The sequence below is a fragment of the Artemia sp. Qi Xiang Cuo genome, chromosome 8, assembly GCF_049724085.1.
Source record: "Artemia sp. Qi Xiang Cuo chromosome 8, ASM4972408v1, whole genome shotgun sequence".
In the NCBI taxonomy this organism is placed as follows: Eukaryota; Metazoa; Arthropoda; class Branchiopoda; order Anostraca; family Artemiidae; genus Artemia; species Artemia sp. Qi Xiang Cuo.
Genome location: NC_142801.1, coordinates 6,084,696 through 6,106,083, shown reverse-complemented (window position 1 = coordinate 6,106,083; position 21,388 = coordinate 6,084,696). Strand labels below are relative to the sequence as shown.

At 33.2% G+C, this 21,388-nt stretch overlaps 1 protein-coding gene across 1 annotated transcript in view; it reads right to left on the bottom strand.

Moving 5' to 3' along the window:
* LOC148949096 (cytoplasmic dynein 2 heavy chain 1-like) overlaps positions 1 to 21,388 on the bottom strand; it is a 177,335-nt gene that overhangs the window by 6,686 nt on the left and 149,261 nt on the right. Inside the window, exons 13-14 of the mRNA XM_089092623.1 lie at positions 19,834 to 20,080; positions 17,891 to 17,998 (exon numbers count right to left, since the gene is read on the bottom strand). Of these exons, the coding sequence (XP_088948749.1) occupies positions 17,891 to 17,998; positions 19,834 to 20,080 (355 nt within the window). The remainder of the gene's footprint in view (positions 1 to 17,890; positions 17,999 to 19,833; positions 20,081 to 21,388) is intronic.

The following is a 21,388-nucleotide window of genomic DNA, read 5'->3' as shown; positions in this document are numbered from 1 at the left end:
GAGCAGACTCAGAAAGGGAAATTTAAGGAAGAAGAACTGGCAGTGAATAAAAAAAAAGTCACTTCAACTAGTTTGCTGAAATAAATCTATTAGAGGATAAAAAGCTGCTGAAGCAGTGGTCTTACATGAAGAAATTCAAGTGTAATAATTTTGGAAGGAAAAGTTGTTCTTCCTTTTTTGAGGGGAGGTGATGGGTCTTTAAAAAACAACCATATTCAGGTAAAAAAACAACAACAATCAATTATTGAGCACTATCCACTCCTAGATATGGAGATGACATTGGCGTCACTGATGGTCCTGAAGACCTTTCTATTGCTGAAGAGCTTCTCTGAATTTTTATAGAGGCGCTCACTCTTTCGTCTATTTGCGATAAAAAGTCCCCATAACTTAATTGTATTTCAATTCCAAGAGCATTTGTTCGCCAATACAAAACATGAAACTTTTATTTTTTAAACAGGCACGTGACAAAAAGTCGGCAGCTAATTGTGACTGAATAGCCCACGCATAATGTTTGGCACAGAAAATAGGACTCAACTCTTATTTGGAGTTGAGTCCTATTTTCCTATATTATATATTGTCCTATGTTATACCGGCGATTTGTGTAAGAGGAGAAAGGTGTCCAATGCCAAACCCCCCTGAAACAATTTTTTTTTTATTTCAGGGTACTTCTTATTCATATTTTCGGAAATGCTCCGTTTCTGTATTATTGAGCCCCCGAATACGTTCCCTCGTACGTGCCTGCTGGATTCCGTTATTTTAGCACAGTGAGCGTGTTGTATGAACATATCACCGTAGCAGATTTTGCCGTACATTAAGTATAATTCGAGGGATTGTCCGCTTGGTTCACCAGTCATAACAGTCCTTTGTTTTAGCACTGTTAATGATGTTCTTCTTTTTCATGATTAAGTAAAAAAACAAGTTTTTTCAACTGAAAGTAAGAAGTAACATTAAAAATTAAAACGAACAGAAAGTGTTACGTATATGAGGGGTTTGCCCCCCTAGTCAATACCTCTCTCCTTACGCTAAAGTTCGAATCACAAATCCCTGAATCACAAAGACCGTTTAAATAGAATAGATAGCTCTTTTGAAAGTACTAAAAAAACTTTAGCGTAAAAAACGAGGTATTGATTAGGGGGCAACCCCCCTCATATACTTAATAATTTCTGTTCGTTTTAAGTTTTAATGTTGCCCCTTACTTTCAGTTGAAAAAGCTTGTTTTTTTATTTAATTTCTGATCGTTTTTTAAATAATGCTGGGAAATCCGGCGCCCCATTCATAGAAATATCCCTTCCTCCAAGGAAACATCCTCTATGAAAAGATCCTCACATGTAATCCACCCATGTAAAAAAAATGAGCGTGGGAGAGGGCCAAGTTGCCCTCCAAATTTTTGGTCACATAAAAAGGGCACTAGAACTTTTAGTTTCCGTTTGAACGAGCCCTCTCACGATATTCTAGGACTACTGGATCGATACGGTGACCCCTGAAAAAAAAATACGCATCCGTGATCTTTCTTCTGGCAAAAAATAGAAAATTCTATATTTTTACAGATAGGAGCTTGAAACATCTACAGTACGGTTTTCTGTTACGCTGAATCTGATGCTTTAATTTTCATTAAGATACTATCACTTTTAGGGGGTGTTTCCAGCTTTTTTCGAAAATAAGGCAATCAGGCTCGTAACTTTTGATGGGCTAAACTAATTTGATGAAACTTACATATTGGAAATCAGTATAAAAAATCCGATTCTTTTGATGCATCTACTGGCATCAAAATTCCGTTTTTTAGAGTTTTGGGTACTATTGAGCAGGGTCGTTCCTTACTTACAGTTCGTTACCACGAACTGTTTGATACTACCCGAAAAATGAAAAATTTTTATTACCGCTATTTGGTGATCAAGGAAGTGAAGGTTTAAATAATTTATAGGACCACACTGGCTATGCATAACAAAACGAGAAAAAAACTGTTAAGAAGAAAAAAAGAGGGTAATTCCTGCCGTTAAAAAAAAGAAAAGAAAAGATAAATATGCAGATATTTCGGTCGAAACCTCCAAGCAACCGTCCTCAATGTATGAATGTAAATAAAGAGTAAAAAATATTCGGATAAACGTCATACCGCACCAACTGCTATTTCAAAATCGATTTCATCCAATACAAGTAGAGAGGGGGGTGCTACTCCGATCCCTCGCCCCTGCTGCCACCTACAACTTTTTTACATAACTTATGCATGTTTTTATGTCTGTTCGTTGTCAGTGAGAATGAAAAAACAGGAATTTTCTCACTTTTATGGATGTTTTTTTGGACGGTTATGAGTGTTGTTCAATTTATTTGATGTTTTTCATGGATTTAAACATCAATTTATGTCTGTTTTATGGTTTTTGTCTGTGAGAATGAAAAAAACAACGACGAGTACAACAATTTATGGATGTTTTATGGTTTTTGTCAGTGAGAATGGAAAAACAGGATTTTTCTCACTTTGATGGATGTTTTCTGGATGGTTATGTGTGTTGGTCAATTTATGGATGTTTTTATGGTTTTTGTCAGTGAGAATGAAAAAACAGGATTTTTCTCACTTTGATGGATGTTTCATGGTTTCGATGAAATTGATTTTCATAATCGAGGGGAATTTTTGATTCACGGAAGGGGAGAGAATTTCTGAGAACTTGATTTACATAATCGCTAGGGGAATTATTGATTTACGAAAAGGGGAATAAAGAAACAAGTATGACTTCTTTGATCTTGGGTCTGAGGGATAAACGTTCTTTAGGTCAGAGAGAAAAATTAATATTCTATTTTTAAATAGGGCTTCATTGATCTTTAGTGTCAGAAATTAGAAATGACATAACTTGTTATCTTGGAATTATGCGGGAGTCTAAAGAGATAGAAATTCTATTTTTAAATACGGCTTCACTGATTAAATTGTTTCCGGGTGAATGTTTTGATCTTAGAGATGAAGAGTTTAACACGGGAAAAGGTTTCTTAGTAATTTCAAATGTGACAGCGCAGGGATGCCAAAAACAAAGGGAACACCCTGAAATTACGTTTAGGGGTTATTTGGGCGAAACCGTTTTAGACATTTTATGGAATTATTTCGGCGAAACAGTTAGAGACATTTTAAAAGATGATTTTAGAAGATGTTTTAGAAGAGGATTTGAGTGTGGTCGTTATAATACACAAGTTCTATTTAAACAGTGTCGTGAGGTACCATACCCCAACCCCAAATGGCCCCAATCCCCCTACCCCGACCCAAAGGGCTCCGATCCCTATACCCCAACCCCGAAGGAAGCCACCGGACCCCAAAGGTTCCCCCGGGCTCCCAAAGAGTCCCCCGGCCCCCCCCCCCCAAAGGCCCCTGAGCCCCCCATTTTTTAATACTTTTTTAAGGCTTAACTATATCTTTTCAGAACAATTTCCTTTCTTAATGTCCCTTCTAAACTCATTTTACAACTTGAAGTACCCATCCATTTCACACACAACTATACTTTACAGCTTTTCGGATACCTCAACACCATGAAATACCTTTCAAAAGGCATTTCAGAGCAACTTATTTTCTTAATGTCCCTTCTAAACCCATTTTACAAGTTGAAGCATCCATCCTTTTACCCACAACTTTACATTACAGCTTTTCGGATACCTCAACACCAAGAAATACTTTTCAAAGGGCATTTCAGAGCAACTTTTTTCTTAATGTCCCTTCTAAACCATTTTACAAGTTGAAGCATCCATCCTTTTCACCCACAACTATACTTTAAAGCTTTATGGATACATCAACACCAAGAAATACCTTTCAAAAGGCATTTCAGAGCAAGTTCCTTTCTTAATGTCCCTTCTAAACCTATTTTACAACTTGAAGTACCCATTCTTTTCACCCACAACTTTACATTACAGCTTTTTGGATACCTCAACATCAAGAAATACATTTCAAAAGGTGTTTCAGAGCAATTTCCTTTCTTAATGTCCCTCCTAAACCCATTTTCCAACTTGAAGTAGCCATCCGTTTCACCCACAACTTTACTTTACAGCTTTTATGTATACCTCAACACCAAGAAATACTTTTCAAAAGGCATTTCAGAGCAATTTCCTTTCTTAATGTCCCTTCTAAACCTATTTTCCAACTTGAAGCATCTACCCTTTTCACCCACAACTTTACTTTACAGCTTTTTGGATACCTCAACACCATGAAATACTTTTCAAAAGACATTTCAGAACAAGTTTTTTCTTAATGTCCCTTCTAAACCCATTTTCCAACTTGAAACATCCATCCTTTTCACCCCCAACTATACTTTACAGCTTTTTGGATACATCAACACCAAGCAATACTTTTCAAAGGCATTTCAGAACAAGTTCCTTTCTTAATGTCCTTCCTAAACCAATTTTACAAGTTAAAGCACACATCCTTTTCACCCACAACTTTACATTATAGCTTTTTGGATACATCAACACCAAGAAATACCTTTCAAAAGGCATTTCAGAGCAATTTCCCTTCTTAATGTCCCTTCTAAACCCATTTTCCAACTTGAAGCACCATCCATTTCACCCACAACTTTACTTTACAGCTCTTTGGATACCTCAACACCAAGCAATACTTTTCAAAGGCTTTTCAGAACAAGTTCTTTTATGTAATGTCCTTCCTAAACCCATTTTACAAGTTGAAGCATCCATCCTTTTCACCCAATTCTTTACATTACAGCATTTTGGATGCCTCAACACCATGAAATACCTTTCAAAAGGCATTTCAGAGCAACTTCCTTTCTTAATATCCCTCCTAAACCCATTTACGAGTTGAAGCATCCATCCTTTTCACCCACAACTTTACATTACAGCTTTTTGGATACCTCAACACCAAGAAATACCTTTCAAAAGGCATTTCAGAGCAACTTCCTTTCTTAATGCCCCTCCTAAACCCATTTTACAACTTGAAGCATCCATCCTTTTCACCCACAACTTTACTTTACAGCTTTTTGAATACCTCAACACCAAGAAATACCTTTCAAAAGCATTTCAGAGCAAGTTCCTTCCTTAATGTCCCTTCTAAACCCATTTTCCAACTTGAAGTACCCATCCGTTTCACCCCAACTTTACTTTACAGCTTTTTGGATACCTCAACACCAAGCAATACTTTTCAAAGGCATTTCAGAACAAGTTCTTTTCTTAATGTCCTTCCTAAACCTATTTTCCAATTGAAGTACTCATCTTTTCCCCCACAACTTTACTATACTGCCTTTTTGAATACCTCAGCACCAAGCAATAATTTTCAAAGACCATTTCAGAACAAGTTCTTTTAATAATGTTCATCCTAAACCCATTTTGCAAGTTGAAGCATCAATCCTTTTCACCCACATCTTTATTTTACAGCTTTTTGAATACCTCAACAATGAAATACCTTTCAAAAGGCATTTCAGAGCAACTTTTTTTTCTTAATGTCCCTTCTAAGCCTATTTTCCAACTTGAAGCACCCATCCCTTTTCACCTACAACTTTACATTACAGCTTTTTGAATACCTCAACACCAAGAAATACTTTTCAAAAGACATTTCAGAGCAAGTTCTTTTCTTAATGTCCCTTCTAAACCCATTTTACAAGTTGAAGCATCCATCCTTTTCACCCACAACTATACTTTACAGCTTTTTGGATAGATTAGAGTCTTAGCTTAGAGTTTTTGTTGAAGTTCTAGTTTAGTTTAGTTTTCGTTAATAGTTTAGAGTTTTAGCTTAGAGTCTTAGCTTAGAGTTTTTGTTAGAGTTGAAGTTTAGTTTAGTAATAGTTAAGAGTTTAGAGTTTTATCTTAGAGTCTTAGCTTAGAGTTTTTTTGTTAGATTTCTAGTTTAGTTAAATTTTAGTTAAGATTTTGATTTTTTAACTTTGAGTTTAAGTTATAGTTATAGTTTAGTTTAGTTTTAGTTAAGAGTTTAGTGTTTTACCTTAGAGTCTTAGCTTAGAGTTTTTGTAAGAATTCTAGTTTGGTTTAGTTTTAGTTAAGAATTTAGAGTTTTAGCTTAGAGTCATAGCTTAGAGTTTTTGTTAGAGTTCTAGTTTAGTTTAGTTTTAGTTAAGAGTTTAGAGTTTTTATATTAGAGTCTTAGATTATAGTTTTTGTTGAAGTTCTAGTTTAGTTTTAGTTAAGAGTTTATAGTTTTATATTAGAATATTAGCTTAGAGTTTTTGTTAGATTTTTAGTTTAGTTTAGTTTTAGTTAGGAGTTTAGAGTTTTAGCTTAGAGTTTTAGCTTAGAGTTATAGTTAGAGTTGAAGTTTAGTTTAGTCATAGTTAAGAATTTAGTTTTATAGCTTAGAGTGATAGTTTAGAGTTTTTGTTAGAGTTCTAGTTTAGTTTAGTTAAGATTTTAGAGTTTTATCTTAGAGTCTTAGCTTAGAGTTTTTGTTGAAGTTCTAGTTTAGTTTAGTTAAGAGTTTTGAGTTCTACCTTAGAGTCTTAGCTTAGAACTTTACTTAGAGTTGAAGTTTATTTTAGTTATAGTTAAGGGTTTAGAGTTTTAGCTTGGAGTCTTAGCTTAGAGTTTTAGTTAGGGTTCTAGCTTAGTTTAGTTTTAGTTAAGAGTTTAGAGTTTTACCTTAAAGTCTTAGCTTAGAGTTTTATTTAGAGTTCTAGTTTAGTTTAGTTTTAGTTAAGAGTTTTTAGTTTTACCTTAAAGTCTTAGATTAGAGTTTTAGTTAGGGTTGAAGTTTCGTTTAGCTTATTTATAGTTAAGAGTTTATAGTTTTAGCTTAGAGTCTTAGCTTAGAGTTTTAGTTAGAGTTATTGTTTAGTTTAGTTTTATTTAAGAGTTATAGCTTAGAGGTTTAGACTAGAATCTTAGCTTAGAGATTTAGTTAAATTTGAAGTTTAGTCCAAACTAGCATAACCACAAAATTCCACAATATAGCATAGAAATACCAAACCCATAGGTTAGATTAGATTAGGTTAGGTTAGGTTAGAGGCTAGGTTTCTCCACGTTTAAGTTAGGTTAGATAAGACTAGCTTATCCTTACCGCTCATGATAAGGTAAACTAATCTAACCTAACTTAAACGTGGAGAAACCTAACCTCTAACCTAACTAAAACTCTAAGCTAAGACTCTAAGGTAAAGCACTTAACTCTTAACTAAAAGTAAACTAAACTAGAACTCTAGCTGAAACTCAAAGGAAAAACATCAAATTCTTAAATAAAAATAAACTAAAATAGAAATATAAAATAAACTATACTATATTAATAAATTTAAAAAATATATAATAAGAAATAAAAATAAAATAAGCAGTGGCTCTAACAACAACTCAGATAGATATCTCAGTTAAAACTTGAACCTTTTATCTGAATTTTCACAAAAATAGAAATATAAGTGCATTTATAAGCTAAGAGTCACAGATAAACAAACAAACTATTAAATGTAAATAAAATAAACTAAAAATCTAAGCTAAGTCTCTAAGGTAAAACTCCAAACTCTTAAATATAACTAAACTAAACTAGAACTCTAAAAAAAACTCTAAGCTAATACTCTAATCTAAAACTCTAAACTCTTAACTAAAACTAAACTAAACTAGAACTCTAACAAAAACTCTAAGCTAAGACTCTAAGCTAAAACTTTAAACTCTTAACTAAAACTAAACTAAACTAGAACTCTAATTAAATCTCTAAGTCTAAGCTAAAACTCTAAACTAAAACTAAACTAAACTAAAACTCTAAGCTATGTCTCTAAGGTAAAACACCAAACTCTTAACTATAACTAAACTAAACTAGAAATCTAACAAAAACTCTAAGCTAAGACTCTAAGCTAAAACTCTAAACTCTTAACTATTGCTATACTAAACTAGAACTCTAACACAAACTATGAGCTAAGACTCTAAGCTAAAACTCTAAACTCTTAACTAGAAGTAAACTAAACTAGAAATCTAACAGAAACTTTAAGCTAAGACTCTAAGCTAAAACTCGAGACTCTTAACTATAAGTAAACTAAACTATAACTCTAACACAAACTATAAGATAAGACTCTAAGCTAAAACTCTAAACTGTTAACTAAAACTAAACTGAACTAGAACTCTAACTAAAACTCTAAGCTATGACTCTAAGGTAAAACTCTAGACTCTTAACTATAACTTAACTAAACTCTAACTTTAACTAAAACTCTAAGCTATGACTCTAATATAAAACTATAAATTCTTAACTATAACTAAACTAAACTAGAACTCTAACTAAAACTCTAAGCTAAGACTCTAAGATAAAACTCTAAACTCTTAACTAAAACTAAACTAAACTAGAACTATAACAAAAACTCTAAGCTAAGACTCTAAGCTAAAATTCTAAACTCTTAACTAAAACTTAACTAAACTACAACTTTAAGTAAAACTCTAAGCTATGACTCTAAGCTAAAACTCTAAACTCTTAACTGTAACTAAACTAAACTAGAACTCTAACTAAAACTCTAAGCTAAGACTCTTTGTTAAAACTCTAAACTCTTAACTAAAACTAAACTAAACTAGAACTCTAACTGAAACTCAAAGGTAAGACTCTAAGCTAAAAACTCTAAACTCTTAACTAAAACTAAACTAAACTAGAACTCTAACAAAAACTCTAAGCTAAGACTCTAAGCTAAAAACTCTAAACTTTTAACTAAAACTAAACTAAACTAAAAGTCTCAGCTAAGGCTCTAAGCTAAGACTCAAAACTCTTAACTATTACTAAACTAAACTTCAACTTTAACAAAAACTCTAATCTAAGACTCTAAGTTAAAACTCTAAACTCTTAACTATCACTAAACTAAACTACAACTTTAACAAAAACTCTAAGCTAAGACTCTAAGCTAAAATTCTAAACTCTTAACTAAAACTAAAATAAACTAGAACTCTAACTAAAACTCTAAGCTAAGACTCTAAGGTAAAACACTAAACTCTTAACTAAAACTAAACTTAACTAGAACTCTAACTGAAGCTCAAAGGTAAAAAATCAAACTCTTAACTAAAATTAAACTAAACTAGAACTCTAACAAAAAAAAAAAACTCTAAGCCAAAAAACTCTGAACTCTTAACTAAAACTAAACTAAACTAAAACTCTAAGCTAAGTCTCTAAGGTAAAACTCCAAACTCTTAACTGTATGTAAACTAAACTAGAACTCTAACAAAAACTCTAAGCTAAGACTCTAAGCTAAAACTCTAAACTCTTAACTATTAATAAACTAAACTTCAACTCTAGCTAAAACTCTAAGCTAAGACTCAAAGCTAAAACTCTAAACTATTAACTAAATCTAAACTAAACTAGAACTTCAACAAAAACTCTAAGCTAAGACTCTAAGCTAAAAACTCTAAACTCTTAACTAAAACTAAAATAAACTAGAACTATTAACACAAACTCTAAGCTAAGACTATAAGCTAAAATTCTAAAGTCTTAACTAAAACTAAACTAAACTAGAACTCTAACTAAAACTCTAAGCTAAGACTCTAAGGTAAAACACTAAACTCTTAACTAAAACTAAACTAGAACTAGAACTCTAACTGAAACTCAAAGTTAAAAAATCAAACTCTTAACTAAAATTAAACTAAACTATAACTCTAACGAAAAAACTCTAAGCTAAGACTCTAAGCTAAAACTCTAAACTCTTAACTATTACTAAACTAAACTTCAACTCTAACAAAAACTCTAAACTAAGACTCTAAGCTAAAACTCTAAACTATTAACTAAAACTAAACTAAACTAGAACTTCAACAAAAACTCTAAGCTAAGACTCTAAGCTATCCAAAAAGCTGTAAAGTATAGTTGTGGGTGAAATGGATGGATGCTTCAACTTGTAAAATGGGTTTAGAAGGGACATTAAGAAAGGAACTTGCTCTGAAATGTCTTTTGAAAAGTATTTCTTGGTGTTTAGGTATTCAAAAAGCTGTAATGTAAAGTTGTGTGTGAAAAGGGATGGGTACTTCAAGTTGAAAATAGGTTTAGAAGGGACATTAAGAAAAAAAGTTGCTCTGAAATGCATTTTGAAAGGTATTTCACTGGTGTTGAGGTATTCAAAAAGCTGTAAAATAAAGTTGAGGGTGAAAAGGATGGATGCTTCAACTTGTAAAATGGGTTTAGGATGAACATTATGAAAAGAACTTGTTCTGAAATGGTCTTTGAAAAGTATTGCTTGGTGCTGAGGTATTCAAAAAGGCAGTATAGTAAAGTTGTGGGGGAAAAGATGAGTACTTCAATTGGAAAATAGGTTTAGGAAGGACATTAAGAAAAGAACTTGTTCTGAAATGCCTTTGAAAAGTATTGCTTGGTGTTGAGGTATCCAAAAAGCTGTAAAGTAAAGTTGGGGGTGAAATGGATGAGTACTTCAAGTTGGAAAATGGGTTTAGAAGGGACATTAAGAAAGGAACTTGCTCTAAAACGCCTTTTGAAAGGTATTTCTTGGTGTTGAGGTGTTCAAAAAGCTGTAAAGTAAAGTTGTGGGTGAAAAGGATGGATTCTTCAAGTTGGAAAATGGGTTTAGGAGGGACATAAGAAAGAAGTTGCTCTGAAATGCCTTTTGAAAGGTATTTCTTGGTGTTGAGGTATCCAAAAAGCTGTAATGTAAAGTTGTGGGTGAAAAGGATGGATGCTTCAACTTGTAAAATGGGTTTAGGAGGGATATTAAGAAAAGAAGTTGCTCTGAAATGCCTTTTGAAAGGTATTTCTTGGTGTTGAGGTATCCAAAATGCTGTAAAGTAAAGTTGTGGGTGAAAAGGATGGATGCTTCAACTTGTAAAATAGGTTTAGGAAGGACATTACGTAAAGAACTTGTTCTGAAAAGCCTTTGAAAAGTATTGCTTGGTGTTGAGGTATCCAAAGAGCTGTAAAGTAAAGTTGTGGGTGAAATGGATGGTGCTTCAAGTTGGAAAATGGGTTTAGAAGGGACATTAAGAAAGGAAATTGCTCTGAAATGCCTTTTGAAAGTTATTTCTTGGTGGGTGAAAACGATGTGTGCTTTAACTTGTAAAATTGGTTTAGGAAGGACATTAAGAAAGGAACTTGTTCTGAAATGCCTTTGAAAAGTATTGCTTGGTGTTGAGGTATCCAAAAAGCTGTAAAGTATAGTTGGGGGTGAAAAGGATGGATGCTTAAAGTTGGAAAATGGGTTTAGAAGGGACATTAAGAAAGAACTTGTTCTGAAATGTCTTTTGAAAAGTATTTCATGGTGTTGAGGTATCCAAAAAGCTGTAAAGTAAAGTTGTGGGTGAAAAGGGTAGATGCTTCAAGTTGGAAAATAGGTTTAGAAGGGACATTAAGAAAGGAAATTGCTCTGAAATGCCTTTTGAAAAGTATTTCTTGGTGTTGAGGTATCCATAAAAGCTGTAAAGTAAAGTTGTGGGTGAAAAGGATGGGTATTTCAAGTTGGAAAATGGGTTTAGGAGGGACATTAAGAAAGGAAATTGCTCTGAAATGCCTTTTGAAAGGTATTTCTTGATGTTGAGGTATCCAAAAATCTGTAATGTAAAGTTGTGGGTGAAAAGAATGGGTACTTCAAGTTGGAAAATGGGTTTAGAAGGGACATTAAGAAAGGAACTTGCTCTGAAGTGCCTTTTGAAAAGTATTTCTTGGTGTTGAGGTATCCATAAAGCTTTAAAGTATAGTTGTGGGTGAAAAGGATGGATGCTTCAACTTGTAAAATGGGTTTAGAAGGGACATTAAGAAAAAAAGTTGCTCTGAAATGCCCCTTTGAAAAGTATTTCCTGGTGTTGAGGTATCCAAAAAGCTGTAATGTAAAGTTGTGGGTGAAAAGGATGGATGCTTCAACTTGTAAAATGGGTTTACAAGGGACATTAAGACAAAAAGTTGCTCTGAAATGTGTTTTGAAAGGTATTTCATGGTGTTGAGGTATCCGAAAAGCTGTAAAGTAAAGTTATGTGTGAAAAAGATGGGTCCTTCAACTTGTAAAATGGGTTTGAAAGGGAGATTAAGAAAATAAACTGTTCTGAAAAGATACAGTAAAGCCTTACAAAAGTATTAAAAAATGGGGGGCTCAGGGGCCTTTGGGGCACCGGGGGCCCTTTGGGGGGGGGGGGGGGGCGGGGGACTCTTTGGGAGCCCGGGGGAAATTTTGGGGGTCGGGGGCTTCCTTCGGGGTTGGGGTATGGGATCGGAGCCCTTTGGGTCAGGGTAGGGTGATCGGGGCCCTTTGTGGTTGGGGTATGGTACCTCACGACACTGTTTAAATAGAGCTTGTGTATTATAACGACCACACTCAAATCCTCTTCTAAAACATCTTCTAAAATCATTTTTTAAAATGTCTCTAACTGTTTCGCCGAAATAATTCCCTAAAATGTCTAAAACGGTTTCGCTCAAATAACCCCTAAACGTAATTTCAGCGTGTTCCCTTTGTTTTTGGCATCCCTGCGCTGTCACATTTGAAATTACTAAAAACCTTTTCCCGCGTTTAACTCTTCATCTCTAAGATCAAAACATTCGCCCGGAAACAATTTAATCAGTGAAGCCGTATTTAAAAATAGAATTTCTATCTCTTTAGACTCCCGCATAATTCCAAGATAAAAAGTGATGTCATTTCTAATTCCTGACACTAAAAATCAATGAAGCCCTATTTAAAAATAGAATATTAATTTTTCTCTCTGACCTAAAGAACGTTTATCCCTCAGACCCAAGATCAAAGAAGTCATACTTGTTTCTTTATTCCCCTTTTCGTAAATCAATAATTCCCCTAGCGATTATGTAAATCAAGTTCTCAGAAATTCTCTCCCCTTTCGTGAATCAATAATTCCCCTCGATTATGTAAATCAATTTCATCGAAACCATGAAACATCCATCAAAGTGAGAAAAATCCTGTTTTTTCATTCTCACTGACAAAAACCATAAAAACATCAATAAATTGACCAACACACATAACCATCCAGAAAACATCCATCAAAGGGAGAAAAAACTGTATTTCCATTCTCACTGACAAAAACCATAAAACATCCATAAATTGTTGTACTCGTCGTTGTTTTTTTTGCATTCTAACAGACAAAAACCATAAAACAAAAATAAATTGATGTTTAAATCCATTAAAAAAATCAAATAAATTGACCATCACTCATAACCGTCCAAAAAAACATCCATAAAAGTGAGAAAATTCCTGTTTTTTCATTCTCACTGACAACGAACAGACATAAAAACATGCATAAATTATGTAAAAAAGTTGTAGGTGGCAGCAGGGGTAAGGGATCGGAGTAGCACCCCCCTCTCTACTAATACATCATTACACAAAATGATTTGCCAGGTTTGAATAGCCATACAATGTTTAATTCTATAATGAGACTTTTATAATTTAATGTCTCTTGTTGACGTTTTTGCCCTTAAATTTTGCCATTGGGAATATTATTCGTATATTTTTTATTCTTTATTTACTTTTGTGCTTTGAGGATGGTCGAGCGGAAGTCTCGACCGTAATATCTGTTTATTCACCTCTCCTTTTTTTTCACTTGCTGGAAATATTCTCGTTTTTTCTTCTTCAAATTTATTTTCTCCATTTCGGGGCCTTAAAGGAATGGCTCATTAGAAACAAACTCAATTTTGCAAGGAGAACAAGTTAAATTCTATTCTAGTTCGACTTCTCACTCTCCTCGGTGTATCCGCATTTCTGCTAATACTTCTTTGTCTGGTTAATAACATTCAATAGTTTAATATCTATGTATGCCAACACTAATAAAAATACGATTAGAACAAAGATTATGCATTAGAATGATGTAAAAACACCCTGCTGGAAATGAATTTCCTAGTGAGTAGTTTTACCAAATAAAAGAAGAGGCATTATTTCCCAAAACATCAGCGTGTAAAAGTGTATTTCAACTCTATTCTTTCATTTTCATGATATATTTTTGCATTTCTGTGATGCATTCAATATCTTTGGCATTAAATAAAAATGTATTTCAAAATAACAAGTAAGCACAACAGACTGTTAAGTCTATCACGATCATAGTTAAAAAAAATAGTCAGCTTTGTCACTGCTATGAAAAAAATAGCCATTCCTGAGAGTTTTAAACCAGACACAAAATTATTTGGAGCATTTTCGAACCCCATATGGGTGAGGTCTAAGCGCCAAGTAAAAGATACTTTTTGTCCTTTTCCTGATTTTGAGCAGGAGGTAGTCATTAGAAAGGATATTAGAACTTCACGGGATGAGGTAAAGAATTAAGATTTTAAAAATTTTGGGGGATGGGGGAGCATGTGCAACTGTGTTTGTCTCAGACAGCTTGGTAAAGCAATAGTTTGTCAATAATACTAGAACTATTATGTGTACATGTACGAAGAAGCAGGAGAAGAAGAATTATATATCCATTCACAACAATATCCTTAGGCGACCATAAGCGAGGCAATAAGTAAAACAAAACCATGAAATAGCTAAGACAAGTAGCTTCAAAATATATGAATTCTAAAAAGCAAGACTTATTTCAGAATAAAACAGTATAAGAAAATGTCAAGGACGAAAATCAGTAGCTAAACGATCGGTAAAATACTGAACAAAACTACAGCTTTGATAATCTATTAGTTATTTTAGTTAGTCTATTAAAAAAAAACAAGTTTTTTAAACTGAAAGTAAGGATCGACATTAAAATTTAAAACGAACAGAAATTATTCCGTATATGAAAGGGGCTGTCCCCTCCTGAACGCCTTGCTCTTTACGCTAAATTTTTTTTATTGTTTTAAAAAATAAAGTTGTGAGACAAAGTCAAACTTTAGCGTAAAGAGCGAGGCGTTGAGAAGGGGATAGCCCCTTTCATATACGGAATAATTTCTGTTCGTTTTAAGTTTTAATGTCGCCCCTTATTTTCAGTTTAAAAAACTTGTTTTTTTTATTGAAATTCTTATCGTTTTTTAGTTAATGCAGCTTTTATTTTGGCTCACCGTCATTGACTAAACAAAATTTGCATAAAAATTTTACTTTTTTTTGCTAAATGGCTGTCTCTAAATTTGGTTCTGACGTAATTTACAAATTAACTTACGCAACGAACTTCTATATTCGTATATTTTTCTTCTGGCAAAAAATACAAGGTTGCAGATTTTTGCAGATATGAGCTTGAAACATTTGTAATAGGGTTTTCTGATACGCTGAATCTGACGGTGTGATTTTCATTAAAAATCTTTCACTTGTAGGGGATGTTTCCCCCCTCTTTAAAAAATCAGGTAAATTTTCTCAGGCTCGTAGCCTTTGATGAGTAATACTAAACTTAATAAAATTTATATATTTAGAATCAGCATTATAAGCCCATTCTTTTGATACATTTATTGACATCAAAATTCCGTTTTTAAAAGTTTCGATTACTATTGAGCCGTATCGCTTGTTTTTTTATTTTTTTATTTTTTTATTACGTATATGTTATTACGTATATGAGGGGGTTCTCTCCTTAGTCAATACCACGCTCTTTACGTTAAAACTTAAGAAAATTTTAATTCACAAACCCCTGAATCACAAAGGCCTTTTAATTAGAATAGATAGCTCTTTTGAAAGCACTAAAAAAAAAACTGTAGCGTAAAGAACGAGGTATTGACTTGGGGGAGAACCCCCTCATATATGTAATAATTTTTGTTCGTTTTAAGTTCTAATGTTACTTCTTACTTTCAGCTAAAAAAGTTGTTTTTTTTAATCTAAATTCTGATCGCTTTTTAAATAATGTTTGGAAATCCGACGCCCCCTTCATAGAAATGTCCCTTACCCCAAAGAAACATCATCCACGGAAATATTCTCCCGAGTAACCCCCTCCTCCAGCCCCCCCCCCACCGGAAAAAAAAATCTTTCCTGAAAATGTCTGTATACTTCCCAATAACCAATACAATATGTAAGCAATGGGCAAAGTTCATAACTTGCAGCCCTTCCCCTGGGACCTTTGGGGGATTAAGTCATCCTAAAAGACATATTTATTAGATTTTCGACTATGCTGAACAAAATAGCTATCTCAAAATTTGAATTAGGTGACTTTGAGAAAAAAATGAGCGTGGGAGGGGGCCTAGTTGCCCTCCATTTTTTTGGTCACTTAAAAAGGGAAATATAACTTATAATTTCCGTTCCAATGAGCCCTCCTACGATATTGTAGTACCACTGGGTCTATACAATTACCCCTGGGGAAAATAAGAAGAATAAAAAAAAAAAAAAAAAAAAATAAACACGCATCCGTGATCTTTCTTCTGGCAAAAAATGGAAAATTACACATTTTTGTAGATAGGAGCTTGAAACCTCAACAGTAGGGTTCTCTGATACGCTGAACATGATGGTGTGATTTTCATTAAGGTTCTATAACTTTTAGGGGGTCTTTCACCCTTTTTTTGAAAATCAGCCAAATTTTCTCAGGCGCGTAACTTTTGATGGGTAAGATTAAACTTGATGAAACTTATATATTTGAAATCAAAATTAAAATTTTATTCTTTTGATGTATCTATTGGTATCAAAATTTCGTTTTTTAGAGTTTCGGTTACCATTGAGCCGGGTCGCTCCTTACTTACAGTTCCACGAACTGTTTGATTTAGTAAAGAAACATTTATGGGAAATGGGAACTTCCTGGGAGGGTGTAAAGAGAGAGGCTTTGAAAGGATGGGGATGGAGTAGATGCGTACGCAGCTATACTAGTCGCGGAAGACTTAGTGCTGCGGTGAGTTGTTAGTAGTAGCAACAGTAGTGGTAGGATTTGTAGTAATAGTAGTAGTATTACTACTAGTAGTAGTTAGTGTATTTAAGTTCAATTTTGTCTTGGCAGGAAGGAAGATTGCGGCAGTAAGAGTTGGATTGTAAGCATTTCAGGTAAGTTTATGTCGTCTTATTTACAAGGAAGTCAAATTAAGCTGATTTAAACAAGCTTCATGGGAAATAGAAAAACAAAAGTTACAGGTAATAATACTCATTTTAGATGTCTAATCTTTAGTAAGACAGGGATTTCGAACGCAGGGGCGGATCCAGGATTTTTTCAGGGGGGGGGGAATAAGTTGATCCGAAAAATTTGTTTAGGGGGGGGGCGCAAAATAGGTTGATTCGATAAACTTGCGTTAGGAGCAAGTTTAATTAACGCAAATTCGAGTTAATTAAGTAAACTGCGCTACTTTAGACTACGCTAGTGGGGGCGCCCCCTCGCCCCCCTGGATCCGCCACTGGTCGAACGGGGCATGCGTATTCAGATGAGGGTAAAACAGAATAACGCCAAATGTTTAAGTTGAGAGAAGGATTTTAGAAAAAAAAACCAGTGATTAGGAACAATTTTAGACACTTTTGAATTAAGTTCACAGTTCAAAGTTCACAGTCACTGTCTAAATAAACAGCTTAGATGTTTACAGTATATGTTACTCAGGTACTTTTGTACTCAGTGCTTGACATTCACTTCCGATAACATTATTCACATTTTCTGGATATTCAATTAAAGGCTATTAGTGTGGTATCAAACCTAATTTTTCAGTTACTATTTATATTCTACATGTGAAAAATTATTTTCAGGGGGGGGGGGGGAGTGTTAGAGAAGAATTTTCCAGAGTGAATTTTTCGTGCCAGAAAAATTGTCAAGGGGGTTTCTAAGGGGGGTATTTTCCACATTGAAATACACTATATTTATATATCTTTTTCCGATTCTTCACATATACAATCAAAATAAATAAATTAGGTAATTTATATAAATGTAGGGTAAAGGACAACTCTTTTCAGTCTTGGATTAACTCCATTGTGGGAAGTATAATGTTCGAAGAAAAAATGATATTTGTGTTTATCGATTCAGTGCATTATGTTTTTTTTTATTTGTGCACTTGAGTCCCCAGTGACTGGGAATGGTGGAATGATTTTCACCTGAGGGGGGGGGGGTTCAAATGGGGGAAACATCTGTGTTTTTTCCCTGGAAGCGGGGGGAGGAATATTGATTGATTTTTATTATTTATGAGATCGTACCAGATTAAATAAAAGAAATATTGAGAAGATTGCAACCTTACCGTATTGATAAATGGCTTTTTCAACTACTTTAACCCAGTCTTCTTCTCCCCAAAAGCACAAGGGGGCTTTCCCAGTTCTTTCGGATATAGCTGGTACAATGTAAAAATCTGTAAAAAGAAAAAAAGGAACTAAATGAGAACCAAATACTATTTTATAATAGAATGTTTTCTTTTTAAAACAGTTTTTATTGCAGTCGAACGAGACACGCATGTAAGTGAGAATAGTCTGTTCTCTCCAAATATAATTTTTTTTTCATTTAAACATTAATTTTTAATGTATTTTTCGTATTATTTACCGAAATATATCGGTATGCATTTGTCAGCAAATATATATTTATTTTAAAAATTTTCTTTACAAAATTAAATTAATTAAAACGGTTCTGAACAAGTTTCTGATAAAGAAATGAAATAAAAAGCAACCCGTTCTAACAGTGACCTTAACATAAAAAAAACGATTTTAATAACAATATATAAATTACAAAATTTTTTCATTATGATTCTAAATATGCAAGAATTGATTAAATATTTAGCGAGCTTTAAAAATTAGGAGCCTGAGAAAATTTCTCCGACTTAGGGAAAATGTAGGAAAAGGACGACCCAAAGAGAGGATTGAGCCTAATCAAAATAAAATCATTTGTGTTTAAGGGGCAACAAGTCCACTTAATACCACTCCATTTATTCAACTCCAATAACATAGGTCAACAACAAGTCCACTTAATCCACTCCAATAATATAGGTTAGTAATTCGTGTGTGATTCTGATTAAAAAAAGGTACATCATGCCTACCTTTCTGCTAAAATTTATCGGTGCAGTAAAGGCAAGATGCATAATTTGGGTTTTATGCTCTTGGGAGTGCTTGGATCATACCCCTCCTGAAAGCCCATTTTTAAGACCTTCCAGTAATACTGAGGAGAAGTGGCTGCATCAAAATTTTGATTCAATGCCATTAAGAGTTACGAGGGTATCAAATCCAAAAAAGGGTGAAGGAGGGGAGTAGTCAGCCTCCAATCCTTTATAGCGTTTATAAGGGCAATAAAGCTTTAAATTGACGATTGAACAAGTCTCCCCCTAGATTTCAAGACCAGTCCTTCCATTCCAAGGGAAAAATTTCATTGAAAAATGTGATTTCCTGTAGTTTGATTGAAAATTGGGGAAAACGACAAATTTGCACCCCCTAGACATTGAAAAATACATCAATTCTTAGATTTCACGAATTGACACTATTGTGAAGTGACTAAAAAAATGTATGAAGACACATCAATCTTTACTTAGTTAACAGTAATTTGTTGACTTACATAGCCTCTCCCCCTAAAACAATCTTCCATGCGTGCTTAAGTTGGAGGAAATTGTAACCCTCAGACACAAAATCTTACACTTCGAGACTACTATGTCATTGTAAAGTGATTTCAAGGGGCAAATATTCAGTCCATACTAAAGCGAAAATGAAAATAATCCTTGTCCCCTCCTCTAAGCTGCCAGGGGTATGGTCCCCTGTATTGAAGCTGAATAATATTTTCAAGAAATTTTAAAAACAAGACTAGTAACATGGTGGTATAGTACTAATTCAGACACACTATATAAAGATATAGCTATATACACACTATATAACTTTTAAAGCGACTGCTTATACTTGAAAACCAACACTGTTCACCGTTTCGGTGCATGCTAAGGAAAATCTGGGTAATTTATTCTTTATTCGAACTTTTAGATTAGTGAAAACTATTATTCTTTTATTTATTATTATATTATTATTATTCTATTATTTATTTTTATGTTATTATATTATTATTATTCTATTATTTATTATTATATTGCTATATTATTATTTTTCTTTTATTTATTATTATATTTTATTGCAGGTACCGTCCCGATTTCACATACTGCAATATTAAGAGGTGACATTTACAAAAGAAAAAAAAAAAGAAAAAGAAACATCAGTGAACCTTTTAACTTTTGTAATTCCATCGATCCTCCTAATACTTTTTCTATTGCTTCATACTTCAAAGTTATACATGTTTCAGTGTAAGCATCTTGAAAGAATCGTGAATAAAATTCATCAGCCAGCACTGACCAAGAGACAAGTAGATTGTCTTTATCAGTAGGATAAAGACTAAAAAGGGCTTTAACAAAATCAATGATATCTTCCAAGTGAGGATGGCAAATTACTCCATCTCCCTTCATTGTCCGGACCTGAAAAAGAAACAACTTAAATATGAACTTAAAGGAGGATTTTTAAAGTGAAATGTATGCATTTTTACTAAAAGTATGGATTCTTCACTTATGACAATTCGAAAGACTATTGATTACAACATAATTTGCAACATAAATTTTGTAGGAGATTGAAAAAAGCTGAAACTGCTTTGCGGTTATTTCAATTGCTAGTAGTGAAAAGTTTTTTTTTTTTACACAAGAATTTTTTTTTTACCAATTTTGAAGGTAAGAGAAACACAATATGGCATCAACAGGCAAAAGTTCCAATTATTTCTGCATTTGAAAAAAAGAGATACGTATAGCACGATTTGGAAAAAACCCCTCTAATTTCTTTGAAAAAGCTAAGATATAGAAAAAGCGCCTTCGACCAACTTATTGAATGTGTTAAATTTAATATGATAATTTCTGAGTATTTAAAAAAAACTTGTTTTTTTTTATTTAATTTTTGAAAGTTTTTGAATTAATGCAGGTTTAAATTTTGGCTCACCGTACATGAATAATTAAAAAAAAATTGAATATTAACTTTACTTTTATTTGGTTAAATGGCTTTCTCGAAACCTGTTTAATTTTATTTACGAATGTTTTTATTAGTAATAAATATACGTAACTTACGAATTAACTTACGTGACGAACCTCTACATTCTTATATTTTACGTATATATTAATATTTTACGTATATATTACGTATATATATTATATTTTACGTATATATTAATACGTATGTTAGAGGGTTCGCCTCCTAGTCAATACCTTGCTCTTTAAGTTAAAGTTCGAATTTTTTTTTCGAATTTTTTGTGATTTAAAGCTGTATCATTATCATTATTGATATTAAATTTCAACTGAAATGTATCAAAAACACTACTAGAGTAAAATAGAGATGATAAAAATTGAAACTTGTTAAGATTTTGCCCTTAAAATCCCAATGAGCCCTTTAGTTGCCTGACAGCCTATCCCAATGGATGTTAACTTTAAATAACTTCTGTCATTAATGTGAAGTTACTATGTTTTACTATCTGGAATACCCCCCAAATGAGACTTTTATTCTCAGAGTTTTGTGCTTCGTAATTACAACAATTAAAATTACACAATTACAAAGTTTTGCACTAGAATTTACCGGACTGATAGGCTTTATAAAGAATTTTGCAATAGCTCAAAGCAAATTGACCTTTCTAGAGGTTTCTCTTGACAAAATATTGGCCCATTTTGATCTACAATGGTTATTTTGTGACACAAAATGACCGAAATCAGTCCTATGCTGTGATGTGATCACTTTGTTACCTAAAAAGA